The 13,009-nt window shown below is 50.4% G+C and overlaps 1 protein-coding gene across 3 annotated transcripts in view; it reads left to right on the plus strand.

The window, feature by feature from the left end:
- The first annotated feature begins 1,497 nt into the window (after positions 1 to 1,497).
- Positions 1,498 to 13,009, plus strand: part of SPEN (spen family transcriptional repressor) — a 66,671-nt gene continuing 55,159 nt past the window's right edge. For all 3 annotated transcript variants that reach the window (XM_063176906.1, XM_063176907.1, XM_063176908.1), the window contains exon 1: positions 1,498 to 1,617. In XM_063176906.1, coding sequence (XP_063032976.1) covers positions 1,535 to 1,617 — 83 coding nt within the window. In that variant the 5' untranslated portion in view covers positions 1,498 to 1,534. The remainder of the gene's footprint in view (positions 1,618 to 13,009) is intronic.

Genomic DNA, 13,009 nt, shown 5'->3' on the forward strand with positions numbered 1-13,009 from the left:
CAGCCCCCGTGGGGGAGCGGGAGGTGAATCCTTCCCACAGTGGGAGTTTCTCCTGTGTGGTTTGCAGGGCAGCCTGGTCTCCCTTCTGTTGGGGGAAGTACAACTTGGGACACCCTGCTTGGGTGGAGGGAGTGTCCCAGGGTGACACATTGTCCCCGTGCCAGTGGAGGGGAGCACGTGGAGCAGCCAAGGGGGTTTGGGGATCCCCCTGCAGCCCCACTCAGGGTTCCTGCTGCTCTGGCCTTTGGAGCCATTGGACACCAGAGCAGCGTGGGGCCCTCCCTGCCATCACCTCAATTCACTTTTTACCTGTCTGCCCAGTGGCCATGGCTGGGTGTGTGCTCACCTGGGGATGAAGGTAGCTGGTGCCCCAGGATTTTGGAATCCTTATGGGATTAAGGGGAGCTGTAGGTTTGGGGTTAGCAGGACCTTGCCCTTGCAGTGCAACCCATTCTGTCTCTCACAGCTCCCGGTTCCAACTCCCCCAGCCCCTTTTCTCACAGCCCCACCACGACTCCCAGAGCCCCCAAACATTTCTCACAGCCCCTCATCACAATTCTCACAGAGCCTGTCACACCTCTCACAGCCCCATTACAATTTTCAAAGCCCCTGTAATGATCCTCACAGCTCCCCAATAAGACTCTCAGAGCCCCCCCCATTGTGTCTGAGTCTCCCACTGTTTCACAATCGTAATTCTCCCGTCCCTCCATTTCTTGCACCCCTCACTCCAATTCTCTCATCCTGCCATTTCCCACACCCCATCCCAATTCTCCCCTGTTTCTCACCCCCACCCAATTCTCCCGTCCCCCAAATTCTCTCACACCCCCACCCAATTCTCCCGTCCCCCAAATTCTCTCACACCCCCACCCCAATTCTCTCATCCCCCCAATTTTCCCGTCCCCCCGTTTCTCACACCCCCACTGCCCCCGCCCGTTCCGCGCACGCGCACTCCCTCTCGCCGCCCCCCCCCCCCCGCGCGGGGCGTTGCGCGCTCTCGCCCCGCCCCCCCCGCCGGCCCCGCGGCGCGCGCCCCGGGGCGCAGTGCGCCTGCGCGGGGGCCCCCGTGTGGCGCTGCGCGAGGCGCGGGCAAGGGAAGGGAAAAGGGAAGGGGAGGGGGGGCGAGCGAGCGAGCGAGCGCGGCCGGGCCGGCGGAGCAGCGGGAGCGCGGGGGGGGGAAGGAGGAGGAGGCGGCGGCGGGGGCGCCGCGCTGCCGCTGCCGGAGGAGGAGCAGGAGGAGGCAGCGGGAGCGAGCGAGCGGGCGGCGCGGCGGGGGGAGCCGGCGAGGAAGCGCAGCCGCGGCGGAGAGCGAGCCCGGCGCCCGGCAGCCGGCCCGGCGGGCAGGGGGCCCCCCCGGCGGGGATGGTGCGGTCCGGCGGCCGGTGGCGCTGAGGGCGGCCGGGCCCCGCGGCGGAAGGGGCGGAGGGCGAGGCGGAGGCGGCGGCGGGCGGCGAGCGGCGGCCGGCGGCGCGGCGCGGGGGCAGGCGGCGGCCGGGAGCCGGGGCACGGGCGGCGGGCTCGCCCCGCGCCGCGCAGCATGGTCCGGGAAACCAGGCACCTCTGGGTGGGCAACCTGCCGGAGAACGTGCGCGAGGAGAAGATCATCGAGCACTTCAAGCGGTGAGTGGCGAGCGGCGACGGGGCCCCGTCCGGCCCGACCCGCGGTGTGGGGAAAAACGAGGGGAAAAACGTGGGAAAGGGGGGGAGGAGTGCGCGGGGACGGCGGTTCCCGTGGAGAGGAGGAGGAAAACAGCGCTGTAAATAACCCGCGCCATGGCGGGATCGGCGGCGCGGCCGGAGCGGGGAAATACAAAAATGGCTAAAAATGGACCCGAAACGACGGAGCAGCAGCGAGCGGGGCTCGGAGGTCGGCACGGAGCGGCTCCCATGCCGAGGATGTCGGGAGGCAGCGCTGAGTCTGGCCGACTTGTTTTCCATTCCTTTTTTTTTTTTTTTTCCAAAATTATTCAACGCTCGGACTTTTTTTCTATTTATTTTCGCCTATTTCACTGCGTTTCCCTCCCACCTGGAGCCATGGAGGATGCTGCGTGTCCCCCCGAGGTGCAGCGAGCTGTGGGAACCGAAGCGCCTGCAGCTGCGAAAACGTGACTCTGGGGAAAAAAAAAAATCACACAAACCCACGGAGAAAACACGGGATCCTGCACGCGGGAAGCACTCTGGACTCCTTATATCGTGCTGGGTTGTTTTTTCCTTTTTTTTTTTTTGTTGCATAGTTTGATCCCGCTCATAAGGAAGTAGTAGCTGTTTGCATGGTTGGGTTTTTTCCCTCCTCCCTCCGTCTTTCCCTGCGAGGAGGAGGAGGAAGGGACTTCTTCCCCACCGCCTCAGCAACACCTTTTTCCTGTGGAAATGCTCTCGAGTTGGTACACCCTACGCTGGAAGCTGGTTTTTTGGAAGAAAAAGAGAGTAACGAGCCCTGCTCAGCTCATGGCCCCTCCAGGCGCTTTGCTTTAATCCCACCAGCAGCAGAAAAAAAATGGATTTTGAAGCTTCCTTTAATCTTCCTGTGCTGGAAAAATGACGGAGCGTCCTTAATAATGAGTCACCATGGGAAAAATAGATGTGGTGACACCGAGGGGGAGAAAGGAAGGTCCCAGCGCTTCTTCCCTGGTTTCTGGTTGTCTGTTGTGGATGGAAGGACTGGGGGTCTCGCATCCCCCTCCATCCTCCTGGCCTCAGCTGCTGCAGCAGCCAAACCCCATCTCTGCATCCTCGTCGCTCTGAAATGGCCCTGTTTTAATCAAGCTTCACCTTTTTTCACCTTTGTTATCCCCCTGAGCCAAGAATTCGCCGCTCGGTGAAGGCGCGGGATGGTGGATGTATATTCAGGGTGGTTTGTCGTGTCCCTCAAGTCCTGGTTACGTGAGCCAGTGCTGTTTACAAAGCCAGGTTTTGGGGGGAAAAGGCTGGCTCTGGAGTTATTTGGTTAATTCCCGCCATAACTAGCTGAGGGAACAGGCGCTCCACGTTGCAAATCTGACATTCCTCGGTTTTATTTTGTCCAGTCCTCCTCCTTTTATAAGATGTATTAAAGGAGGGAAAAAGTTGCCATGGTACTGTTGCTTGGAGATGGATGGGAAAAATGGCAGCGCTGAATTCATTACCTTTTTTTTTGGTTGTTTTTACCTCGGCAAATCGCGATCGGAGGTTTGGGAGGGAGCTTTGTAGCCAGGCATTTCTCCCTGGGATTTGTGTGGTTGGACGGGGCTGATCCCACGGCAGCAAACAGTTAAAACACGCTCCAGCCCTTTGGCTGCAGGTACCAAAGCAGGGGGAGGCAGTGACAACGCCGCCTCCGAATGCTGCTGGGATGCACCCAGCGGGGTATTTATGGCTGGAAAAGGGGCGAGGGGCTGAGCGAGGCTCGGTGCGTAGGTGCTGTAGGTGGACAATGGAGCAAGGCTTCCTTTGTATGCCCGTGCTCGCCTGGGGGAAGGGACAGGCGCTGCGCAAGGCGCTCACAGCACAGCACCGGGGGATTCTCCTCGCACAGCGAAGGGAAGGGAAAAGCGGCTGCCCGGCCCTGGAGGGGGCAAGGGGAAGGTCCTCTCTTTGGGAAGGACGCTGTATCGGGAGGGAAAGTCTTTTGGGAGGGAGCGGGGCTTGGCAGAGCCCGGTTCCCACCCATCCCCCAGCCTGGGAATAGGGCGAAGGAGGAGGCTGAGCCGTGGAGCCATGGGAGCGGGGCGAGCTGCGGGGGAAAAGCGCCCCAAACCTCGGCCGGGAATCGCCTCACCTCCCCCCCGAGCCTCCGAGCGGCTCACTGAGTGTTTGTTATTCCCCTGGGCTGGGGAAATACTGTCCTTCCCAGATGGAAGCCCGCTGGCTGGGCTGTTGCACGGTGCCCGTTTGAGAAACAACCATCTTGTTTCCAGAGAGGCAAAAATTCAGGGAAAACTCCTAAAACTTGCAGCTCGGCAGGAGTATGGAGGGTTTGCTGCCTCTCCTCCCCCCCTTCACTTAACCACCGGCTGTGGGAACCTTGCTGGGATTTGCAGGCTCACAAGGAATTCTGTAAAAAAATGAATTAAGAATTTCGAAGAAATACATGTTTTTATTCTTTTCCCCAAATGCTCCTGATTGGTTTGTGTAGTTTACTGAGGTGAATGGAAATAACACTCCCTGCTGTGAATTCTTCTCTCAAATTAGAGAATACTGAAGCTGGTCTCAAGAAGCACTGGCTTACATGAGCAGTGCTGTTTTTCTCCTCAGAAGCCTTTTAAAAATCTTTCCTTGGTATTGAAGGAGATTGCAAAGGAGAGATTCTCCATGCATTTAAATACATCGACATTGTTTTTCAGTTTCTTACCCAAATACTCCCTTTTCAAAACCCAGTGCTCTGTATTTCCTTTCAGCTGAGCTATTAAGGCACCCTGAAATAGAAACACAGCCAGTGCCAGGACTGGAGATGCACTGTTCAGGTGGAATAAGTAGTGAATCCGAGTTATGATCTGAGAGATGTGAGCTTGGGGAAGTGGTGGGAGCAGTGGTTTGGGTTCACCTAATTAATGCTGGAAAAAACCCGTCGTTCCCTGTCCCTGAAACAGATGCTCAGCAGCTTGCAGAACAAGGCGACTAAATATAGTAACAGTTGTCCCCAACACAAGTGCTGCCCTTCCGTGGTTTTTTTTCCTCCCTATGTTTTCTTCCAGTTATCTGAAAGAACATGGCTTTGTCCATTTACTGGTGTTTTAAAGGGCAAAGAGGAGTAAAAGCCTCTTAATGATGGACCATGTGACTGTTGTGTGCAGTCTCCTGTGCTGGGGGAGAATTAAGACATTCACAGTGGCAACCAAGTCCAGGAGGAACCCTGGATTTCAGGAAACAAAAGTGCTCCTTGAAAATCAGTGGAATACACTGCAGATCAGGGCAATCTTGGAGAAAATAAATAACTTTTAAGGGTTTTTTTGGGGTGGGAAGTGGGCTTTGTTTAGCTTTGCTGTGTTCCAGTGTCTTTCTCACAGGAGATGCTTTGGATGCCTCCTGGAGAAGTGGTTAAAGGCATTTTAAACATAACTGCAGAAAACCTGCCGTGACAGCGAGTGTCTGTTTGCAATAATTCCTGGAGAATATTCGGTCAGTTTGTGAGGAAATGTTTTGTCTTGATGGCTTGGAGTGTTATTTTGGCCTGGGAGAGTGGAATCTGTGCCTTCTGCTCCGTGTCACTGCTGTGGACTGAGGTGGTGTAGGGGAATTTTGGTGGCTCTGGTGCAGGACTGAGGTGGATAAGGGAATTTTGGTGGCTCTGGTGCAGGACTGAGGTGGATAAGGGAATTTTGGTGGCTCTGGTGCAGGACTGAGGTGGTGTAGAGGAATTTTGGTGGCTCTGGTGCAGGACTGAGGTGGTATAAGGGAATTTTGGTGGCTCTGGTGCAGGACTGAGGTGGTATAAGGGAATTTTGGTGGCTCTGGTGCAGGACTGAGGTGGTATAAGGGAATTTTGGTAGCTCTGGTGCCCTGGGGAGAATGGTGACAGCCACTGCTGGGGTTGAACACTTGGAGGAAGAAATCACATCAGGCACCTGTAGGTCTTGCAGTGCCTTTCTACAGGAACTGGCTTGAGTCAGAAGGAACAGTGCTCCTGGTTTTCTAGCAAAGCTCTTAAATGTGTTCCCTGGCATTTTTTGGTGATCACTGATCAGTAAGTCCTTGGATAACTTGGGATGGTTGTCCTAGCTCAGCCATACAGATCTCTATCCAGGTGTATTTTTATTGTAGGAAAATACTGAAGTAAGGCCACAGAACTATTCTGTTTTGTCACTCTGTGTCACTTTAGGCATTTTCACAGATGAGGTGCTGCCTTTCCCAGCCCAGAGCTGTGAAGGGAGGGGAGGGTACAGTTTACACCTGTGTTTTACTGGAGTGATGTCTGGAATCACGGGCAGCATCAGAACTTGTTGGTGCTGGTTTTACAAACACTTCCAGTAACGTAATCCAGAGAGCAAAGTAGGATGTTTGGTTGGGAGACTGGGGCAGGGGGATTAAAATAATTGCCCAGACTCACAAGGGGAGTACATGAGTCCTTTTGGTGGGTTCCAGTGAGTGTCAGCCTCACGTGGAGTGTGGGCTCCTTGGTCAGTCAGGTGGCTCACTGGGGTGATGGTGCTGCTGGCTCTGGTGGTGGTTCCACCCTCTGGACTCAGCCTGGGTGATTATTTCAAAGAAACTTAATGAAAAGCCACAAAGAGTGTAGATTTGGACTAAGCTTCTATTAAGTGGTTTTATATGCTGAGCTGTGGTAGAAAGATAAGTTGATGACACTTGGTCACAAAATTCTGTCATCTGCTGAGCCTGACTGGCATTGTTTCTTCTCTGAAGTTTCTTCAAAGGTCCAGGCTGTGTTTAGTTGTGATTATTTGTATCAGCAGCTTCTGTTGTTGAGCCGTTCAAGAGCCATGTTGGCTTTTGGTATATCTTGCCCTTAGTGTAAATTCATTTAGTACAACAGTAAAATAATCCCTGCAGAGTACAAGAAGAAAGATTCACATGTTGAGAACTTACCAGTCCAGTGAGGCATACAAAGGTATTAAATCCATTCATCAGGTCAGAGCAGGAGATGAATAAAGGCTTAAATTCACTTTGTGATAGCCTTGTTTACTGGTTTTTTATTCCTCCTTGCTTTTCACAGGCCTGAAAGTCATGCCAAGTTCCCTGGCAAATGACCTTACTGACGTCTTAAGGTGTGTCCAAAATTAGGACCTTGTCTTTGCTGAGGGCAGAGAGGCACTCACTGCCTTTCCATAAAAAAGGAAGTAAATAACCAAATGAGTGGAAGGCAGGTACTGGATGAGGTGATGAGTCAGGGTGGACCTGGGGCTCCTCAGGAGCTTTGTTTTTGTGAGCTGATGTGTCACAGCTGCAGCTTGTCTTGCTGCTGTGGTGGTTTCACGCTGCTGTTGGGTTCTGAGGAAGAGGAGGAGGTGCCCTTTTGCATGTGAAGTGTGAAGAGGCACCTGAGAAACAACAAACACCAAAACTGTTCTCTGAGCATGTGTACTGAGGGTCACCCCTCCTGGCTGCTTTTAGGCTGCTGAAGGTTTTGGGAGAGTTGCAGTTGGGTGTGAGTTGTGGAGCTGCCACTGGGTTGGATACGCTCTGGATTTGTAGCTACCAAAAATAAGAACCAGTGAGATATTTCACTTGTGTTTTTGATTAAGTTCATTGAACTTGCTGAGGTCTGAGAACGCCCTGAAACCAAAGACTGCAAGGACAAACATTCCTAAACAATGAATTGAGGAATAAACTAGAAAAATGATTGCTCTCCATAATAAGATTCTGAGTTTAGCTGCATCTTTGGCATGCTGATTTAGGAATCTTGTGGGAGGAAAAGGAGCCTGAGGATGGAAATTCACCGTGTACAACCAGCCTTGCTGCTTTCCTTTTCTCAAGATTTTGTGGTGTTCTGAAGATTGTTTGGACAGTTAATGAAAATCAGACAGAAGTTGCTTTTTTCATCGCCCATGCTACAAGTCAGCAGTGTTTCCCACCTGGTGATTGTACACACAGTTATTTGGAGGTTTCACCTTTCTGCTTGGGGAGTAATGGCAGCTCAGATCTCCTGAAACCCATCTCCACCACTGTTCTGCAGCAGCACATTCAGAGGTGATGAAGGCTCCTGGACCACGAGTAAAACACAGCAAGTGCCGTGGTTTGTGCATTTCAGTAGTTACTGTTTAACCTGCTGTAATCATCTCCTGCAGTCTGTAAAATCCTGCAGTGTGAAGATAACATCCTCCAGTAAAAGAACAAACATTGTTCCAGGCTTTTTATAAATACACCAGATATATCCCAGGGCCTGTCAGCAGGAAAGATTGAAGGCAGCACCCTTGAATTTGGTGAAACAACGTCCTTCCTGGGATGGATTTTTTGGAAATGCATTCTGTAGCTGTTGGTGTGTGGCTGGCTCTGGACTAGAGTTTGTGTGTCTGTGCCTTGTGTGAGGTGCAGATGTTGGGAGTGAGAAGGAGCAGAGTTTGGATGTGAAAGGAACATCAGTTTTCTGCTCAGACAGGAGAGCAGCAGTCTTTCGCAACAACCGTGTTCTGGTTAGAGGCTCGGACATTTTTAAGAACAAAAGGGAGCTTTTTTAGCTTCCTTTCTCTTCCCCTTTTTAATCAGGCTCAACAACTTAAAACTGAAAGGGGTTTTTTTGTATAAGCACACTTTGATCTGGAGCTTCCACATCTGATCAGAATGTCCTGAGAGCGCTCTCATCTCTCCACTGAGAAGCCAGAGAAATCCAGATGTGTCCAGAAGGAGGGTGAATGGATGATCTGCAGGGCTGTCTGTTGGATACTGCTGGTGAGGTAGTTCTGACCTGTGTGTGTTCCTCTGTCCAAATGGAGGAGTTTCCATGTCTTTTATTATTCCCAGCGTGGTGGGAAGTGAGAGCTGTGTTCAGACCAAGTTCCTGTCACGAAGGTGGTCAGGTACCCAGTCAGAGCTGGATTTGAAACCATCTTTCAGCTCACCACAAAGAACAGCCAGACTGTAAATGATTCTATTAAGCAAGTAGTGAATCACCTACAGTTTTTCTCCAGGAAGAAAACTGACCTGCTTGTGTTTGCCATCCATGGGATTCATTGAGAGTAACTTGGTGTTCCTGTCACAGCTTTCCCTGTGTCCTCGCCGAGGTGTTCACGGCTTCCGCGCGGCACAAAGCTCCGCGCCGCGCTCCATCTGCTGCTGCTGCGGGGTGAATGCCTCCCGTCCTCATTAGCAGTGATGGCTGCCAGAGAGATCACAGAGGCTCCTTTAAATGCCCCTCTTTAGGCTCTCTGTGGCAGCTGCGGGTGACCTGTAATAGTTAATAGGGCAAAATAAGAAAAATAAATTGCCACGTTGTATGTTTAAAGAAGTCATCTTTGGAGGGGAAAGAAGCCTTCCGGCCTCATTAGCATTCTTTCTGTGAGGGGAATAAAAGCTCAGAGTGGATGAGTATCTCCCTTGTATATATAATCAACATCTGATTTCATTTCATGGGATCTGTGAGATGCTGCTCTTAGGAAGGCAGCTGGAGATGTATCCAAACATCCAATGGCCAGCACAGTCACTGCCTTGTAATCAAAGTCTCAGTAAACCTTGGGTCTTTTTCTTAACTCTGAAAAAACTTATTAGAAGAATTAGCAGCAGAGAATCTTTGCCACATTTGAAAAATAGAAGTGGCTTCAAGATTGATGTTGTAGATGATAAGGCTGGTTGTGGGTATGGTGAGATACACCATTTTTGGCAGCAGTTGAGCTCAGGAAGCATCTCTTCCTCTGCATCCTTTCAGAGTTTACAGCCCCTGGGTTGGCTGCAGTTAATGCTCTTGCCTGCCTTGTGTCAGTCTGATTTTGCAGCTTAAAGGTGAAGTTCATCACTTGGAACAGCATAGCGTGAGGGAGCAGCTTTCCCAGCAGTGGTATTGGTGTATCCTTGAAGCCCAGGAGGAGCCCTTTGGTCTGGTAGTACATGTTCACCTCCAGATACAGCTCTGCTCAAGTCTTTGGTGTGGGGAGGCCTCCTTTAAGTCAGCTCATGAAACCAAGGTGTGAAACCTCGCCTGTTGTCGCCATGAAACTCCAGTTTCCAGCTCAGCTTTGCAAAACCTTGACTTTGAGTTGCACTAGAAGGAAAACCATTAAAGTCTGGCTGGTTCAGGAGCTCAGCTCTGGAAAGTCCCAGGCTCTCTCCTGTGGAGAAAGTGCCTGGAGCGCAGGTAGTCACTGCAGACTAAACACACCCGAGTGTGCCAGGCTCTTGCCGGGCGCTTGTCAGTAGGGAATATTATTTTCCTTGGGCTGACACCTGGCTCACGCCAAGGACTGTGCTGCCAGTTGGTTTAGTCACAGGGACAAGCACTTTCTCCAGGGCGATGGAAGCGGTGAGTCATGAAGCAATGAATTAACATTTGCACATCTGTGTTTGGTGACTGGCTGGTGTGGCAGAGCGGGAGTGGCTGGACTGGCTGGGAACTGGCTGGATTTCCTCTCTGGTGTCAAGATCATAACCTCTTAGCATTGGTGAGCTTTTGTGGTTGGGGATTTGACTGAGAGTCCTTGGATCCATGGCTGATTTCTGTCAGAAATGAATTTCAAGTTGTCAAACCTGTGGGCTGAACTGATGCCAGTCACTAGTTCAAACCCAGTTGAAGTTTGAGGGGGGAGGGGAGTTCCATCACTTGAGGTGGTCTCAGGGACTGCAGACAGATAAATATTTTTTTCCTTCTGAAGTACCATTTTCTGGAAAGCCTACAAAACCTTGGAGAAGAGGCTGTAAATGTCTGTTGCTGGAGAAGTCTGTACCAGTGGGACCAAGACTTCCAAACTTCAAGATGATCCACATCTCAAGCGTTCTGCAGCGTGGCAGGGAGACCATAATGTTGTGACTCTGCATTTTCCTCCATCTGCTGCTGAATACATGCAAAGCAGGGCTTGGAGAAGCAAAAGTGAGATGGGGAATTACCCTTTCATGTAAGAATGAAAAAAACCTCGATTAATCAAGAGATTCCCCTACAGTTGCAATGCAGCGCATTCTTAACATCAAATCCAAACAAATCCTAAAATCAGTCACGCAAAAGAACAGGCTTGAGCAATTCCCCTGCAGAAAGTGTTGAACGTAGGCTATCACCACTGGTGTTTTTGAAGCAAATCTGCAGATTATGCTTTAAGCTGGAAGGAAAAAAATGCCCTGGAGATGGAATTCGGCGGCTGTGCCTGGCGTGTAGGAACGTGACGGTGCGCATCTGTGTAGGTTGGGGATAAAGAATCACAGCTCGTTGTGCTTGAGACAACACAGCTGAACATGCAGAGTTCCTACATATTTCTGTAACCTTTCTGTGCTTCTACAAATAGTGGTATTTATTCTGATCTGCTTGGAGAGCAAGACTGAAGTATTGCTGCCATGTATATATATATATATATATATATCTTCCCTAATCAATTTTGAACCCATTTGCCAGTATCAGCTAAACCTGAGGGCGAAGGGGATATTCAGTCTCAGAGACATGACGTTCCTTTGAGTTTTGTGAAAACAAGCGGTTTTAATAGAGGAGAGAGACCTGATTAGCGACCCCATGGAGAGAAAAGCTGCAGTGAGAGCACAGCCCTTATTAGACATTAAAGAATCCACATGGGAGAGAGGTGTTCCTGACCGTGGGAAAAGCTGCAGTGGGAACTGGCAGTTATTGGACGCCAGAGAATTCGACCTCAAGACATGCATCCGTAAGAAATGAGTCTTCATTAGTTCTGCTCACAAAGCTGCTTTGATTTTTTTTTTCTTTTAAATAATATATATAGCAATAAGCTATGGGTGCTTCTGTGCTTTTCCTTGATTGTTCCAAAGAAACAACTAGGAAAAGTGCCTTAGTAAGAGACTTTGTCCTGGCTAGCTGAGGTGGTTGTGCCTTGTCTGGCAGCTGTAAGTGGCTGATGTTGTGTCAAGCCCTTCACTCCAGCACGGTGGAGCTCTGGCTGGGCTGATGCAATGCTGGGTTCTCCTGTGCTGCCGGCAGCGGAACTGCTGACTGGGGTGGGGAGGATATTAAATGTAGCCCAGTGAGATGTTGCATGGAGTGCTGAGAGGCGTTTTTATTCATCCAGCTTCGTGTAATCCCCATGTCCAAAGCATGGCTTCAGCTCCCCCGCCCTCCTCTTCGCCCTGGTTTGAAAGGTTGCTGGGACTCCTCCTTGGGGCTGTTCCGTGTCCTGGGGGTCTTGCAGTGGAGCTGGTTTGTGTTTTAAGGAATGGATGCACCTATATTCAGATGTGACCTGATGTGTGTTGGCTGCAACAGCTGATCTGTGGCAGAACTGGTTGTCATGGGGAAAAATTTCTTGGTGTGTTGACTCTTGGATAAAATCCTTGCTACTGAAAGTGGGAGCTATGAAAAACCAGGTTTGAATATTCTGTTTCTTCCCTCTACAGTACATAACAATTCCATTTGTATATTAATATTTCAGCAGTATCCAGAAGGTCACTTTGCAGTAAAGACATAAATAAAATGTCTTCATTAGGAATCACTCTTATTGGGGGTCTTAAAATGGAACATTTGGCTGAGCTGTAAAGAAAGAGGCAAGCACTTGTTCCAGCATGGCTTTATCTCCACACTGTCTGATCTGTTGAGCGTTTTGCTCCTAAATACCAGAAGTATCAGGAGTATCAGTGAATGTGCCTATGCTAGCTTTTTAATTTCCTACTTTGTCATCTCTTAGGGAGGGATTACAAGTGCAGACACAGCCCTGGCTGTTTTCTGTGCGTGGCAGGAACACGTGCTGTATCTCATTAACAAAACCCCTGTTTGTAGTCAGGAGCTGGGAGATTTCCCATTGAGTGCTGCTGGGGGCCAGAGGGAGCCACAAAGTCCAGAGGGGTCTGGGTTTGAGTGGTTTGGGTGTTGGAGCAGGAGCGTAGAAGTATGAGAGTTGTGCTCAGGATTCATCCCAGGATTGTCTGGCTGAGCTCTGTAACCTGGGTGATTGTTTCTGTTCCTGGATTTTGATGTTTCCCTGAAGATCTTTATTACTAGAAGAAGTGCTGCAGAGAATGCCCTGAAGAACGTTGTTTTTCTCCCCCCAAAGGTCACAGAGCCAATAAAGATCACTCTAAGCAGGTTTTAAAGCATCTCAGATTGTAATCTAGAAAATGATGGGAGCTTGGTAATTAGGGCATGTTTCTGAATCATTGTTGTCACAAGGGCTGCTCTTGGTGTGGCTCAAAAACCAGAGCTTCTTGTGATACAAGTAGCTTTTATTTTGCTTGGCACTGGGAAGGTGAAGGATTTCAAAGCTGCACATCTCCTGGATTTATCATTCATGGATGAGCTTTCTTACTTGTGATGGTCTGGAGTGCTGTCCCAGCCACTTGCTGTGTTTTATCTTTATAGACACAGCAATTGATCTGCACCAGTGCCCTCAGCACGGGTGAGAAACAGGAGGAGCTGGAAACCATTGCACAGCAGGAGATGATGGTGTGAGTTGCCATTATGGAATCATGGTGGGGATGGCTGACA

This window comes from Melospiza melodia, chromosome 26 (genome assembly GCF_035770615.1).
Source record: "Melospiza melodia melodia isolate bMelMel2 chromosome 26, bMelMel2.pri, whole genome shotgun sequence".
Lineage (NCBI taxonomy): Eukaryota > Metazoa > Chordata > Aves > Passeriformes > Passerellidae > Melospiza > Melospiza melodia.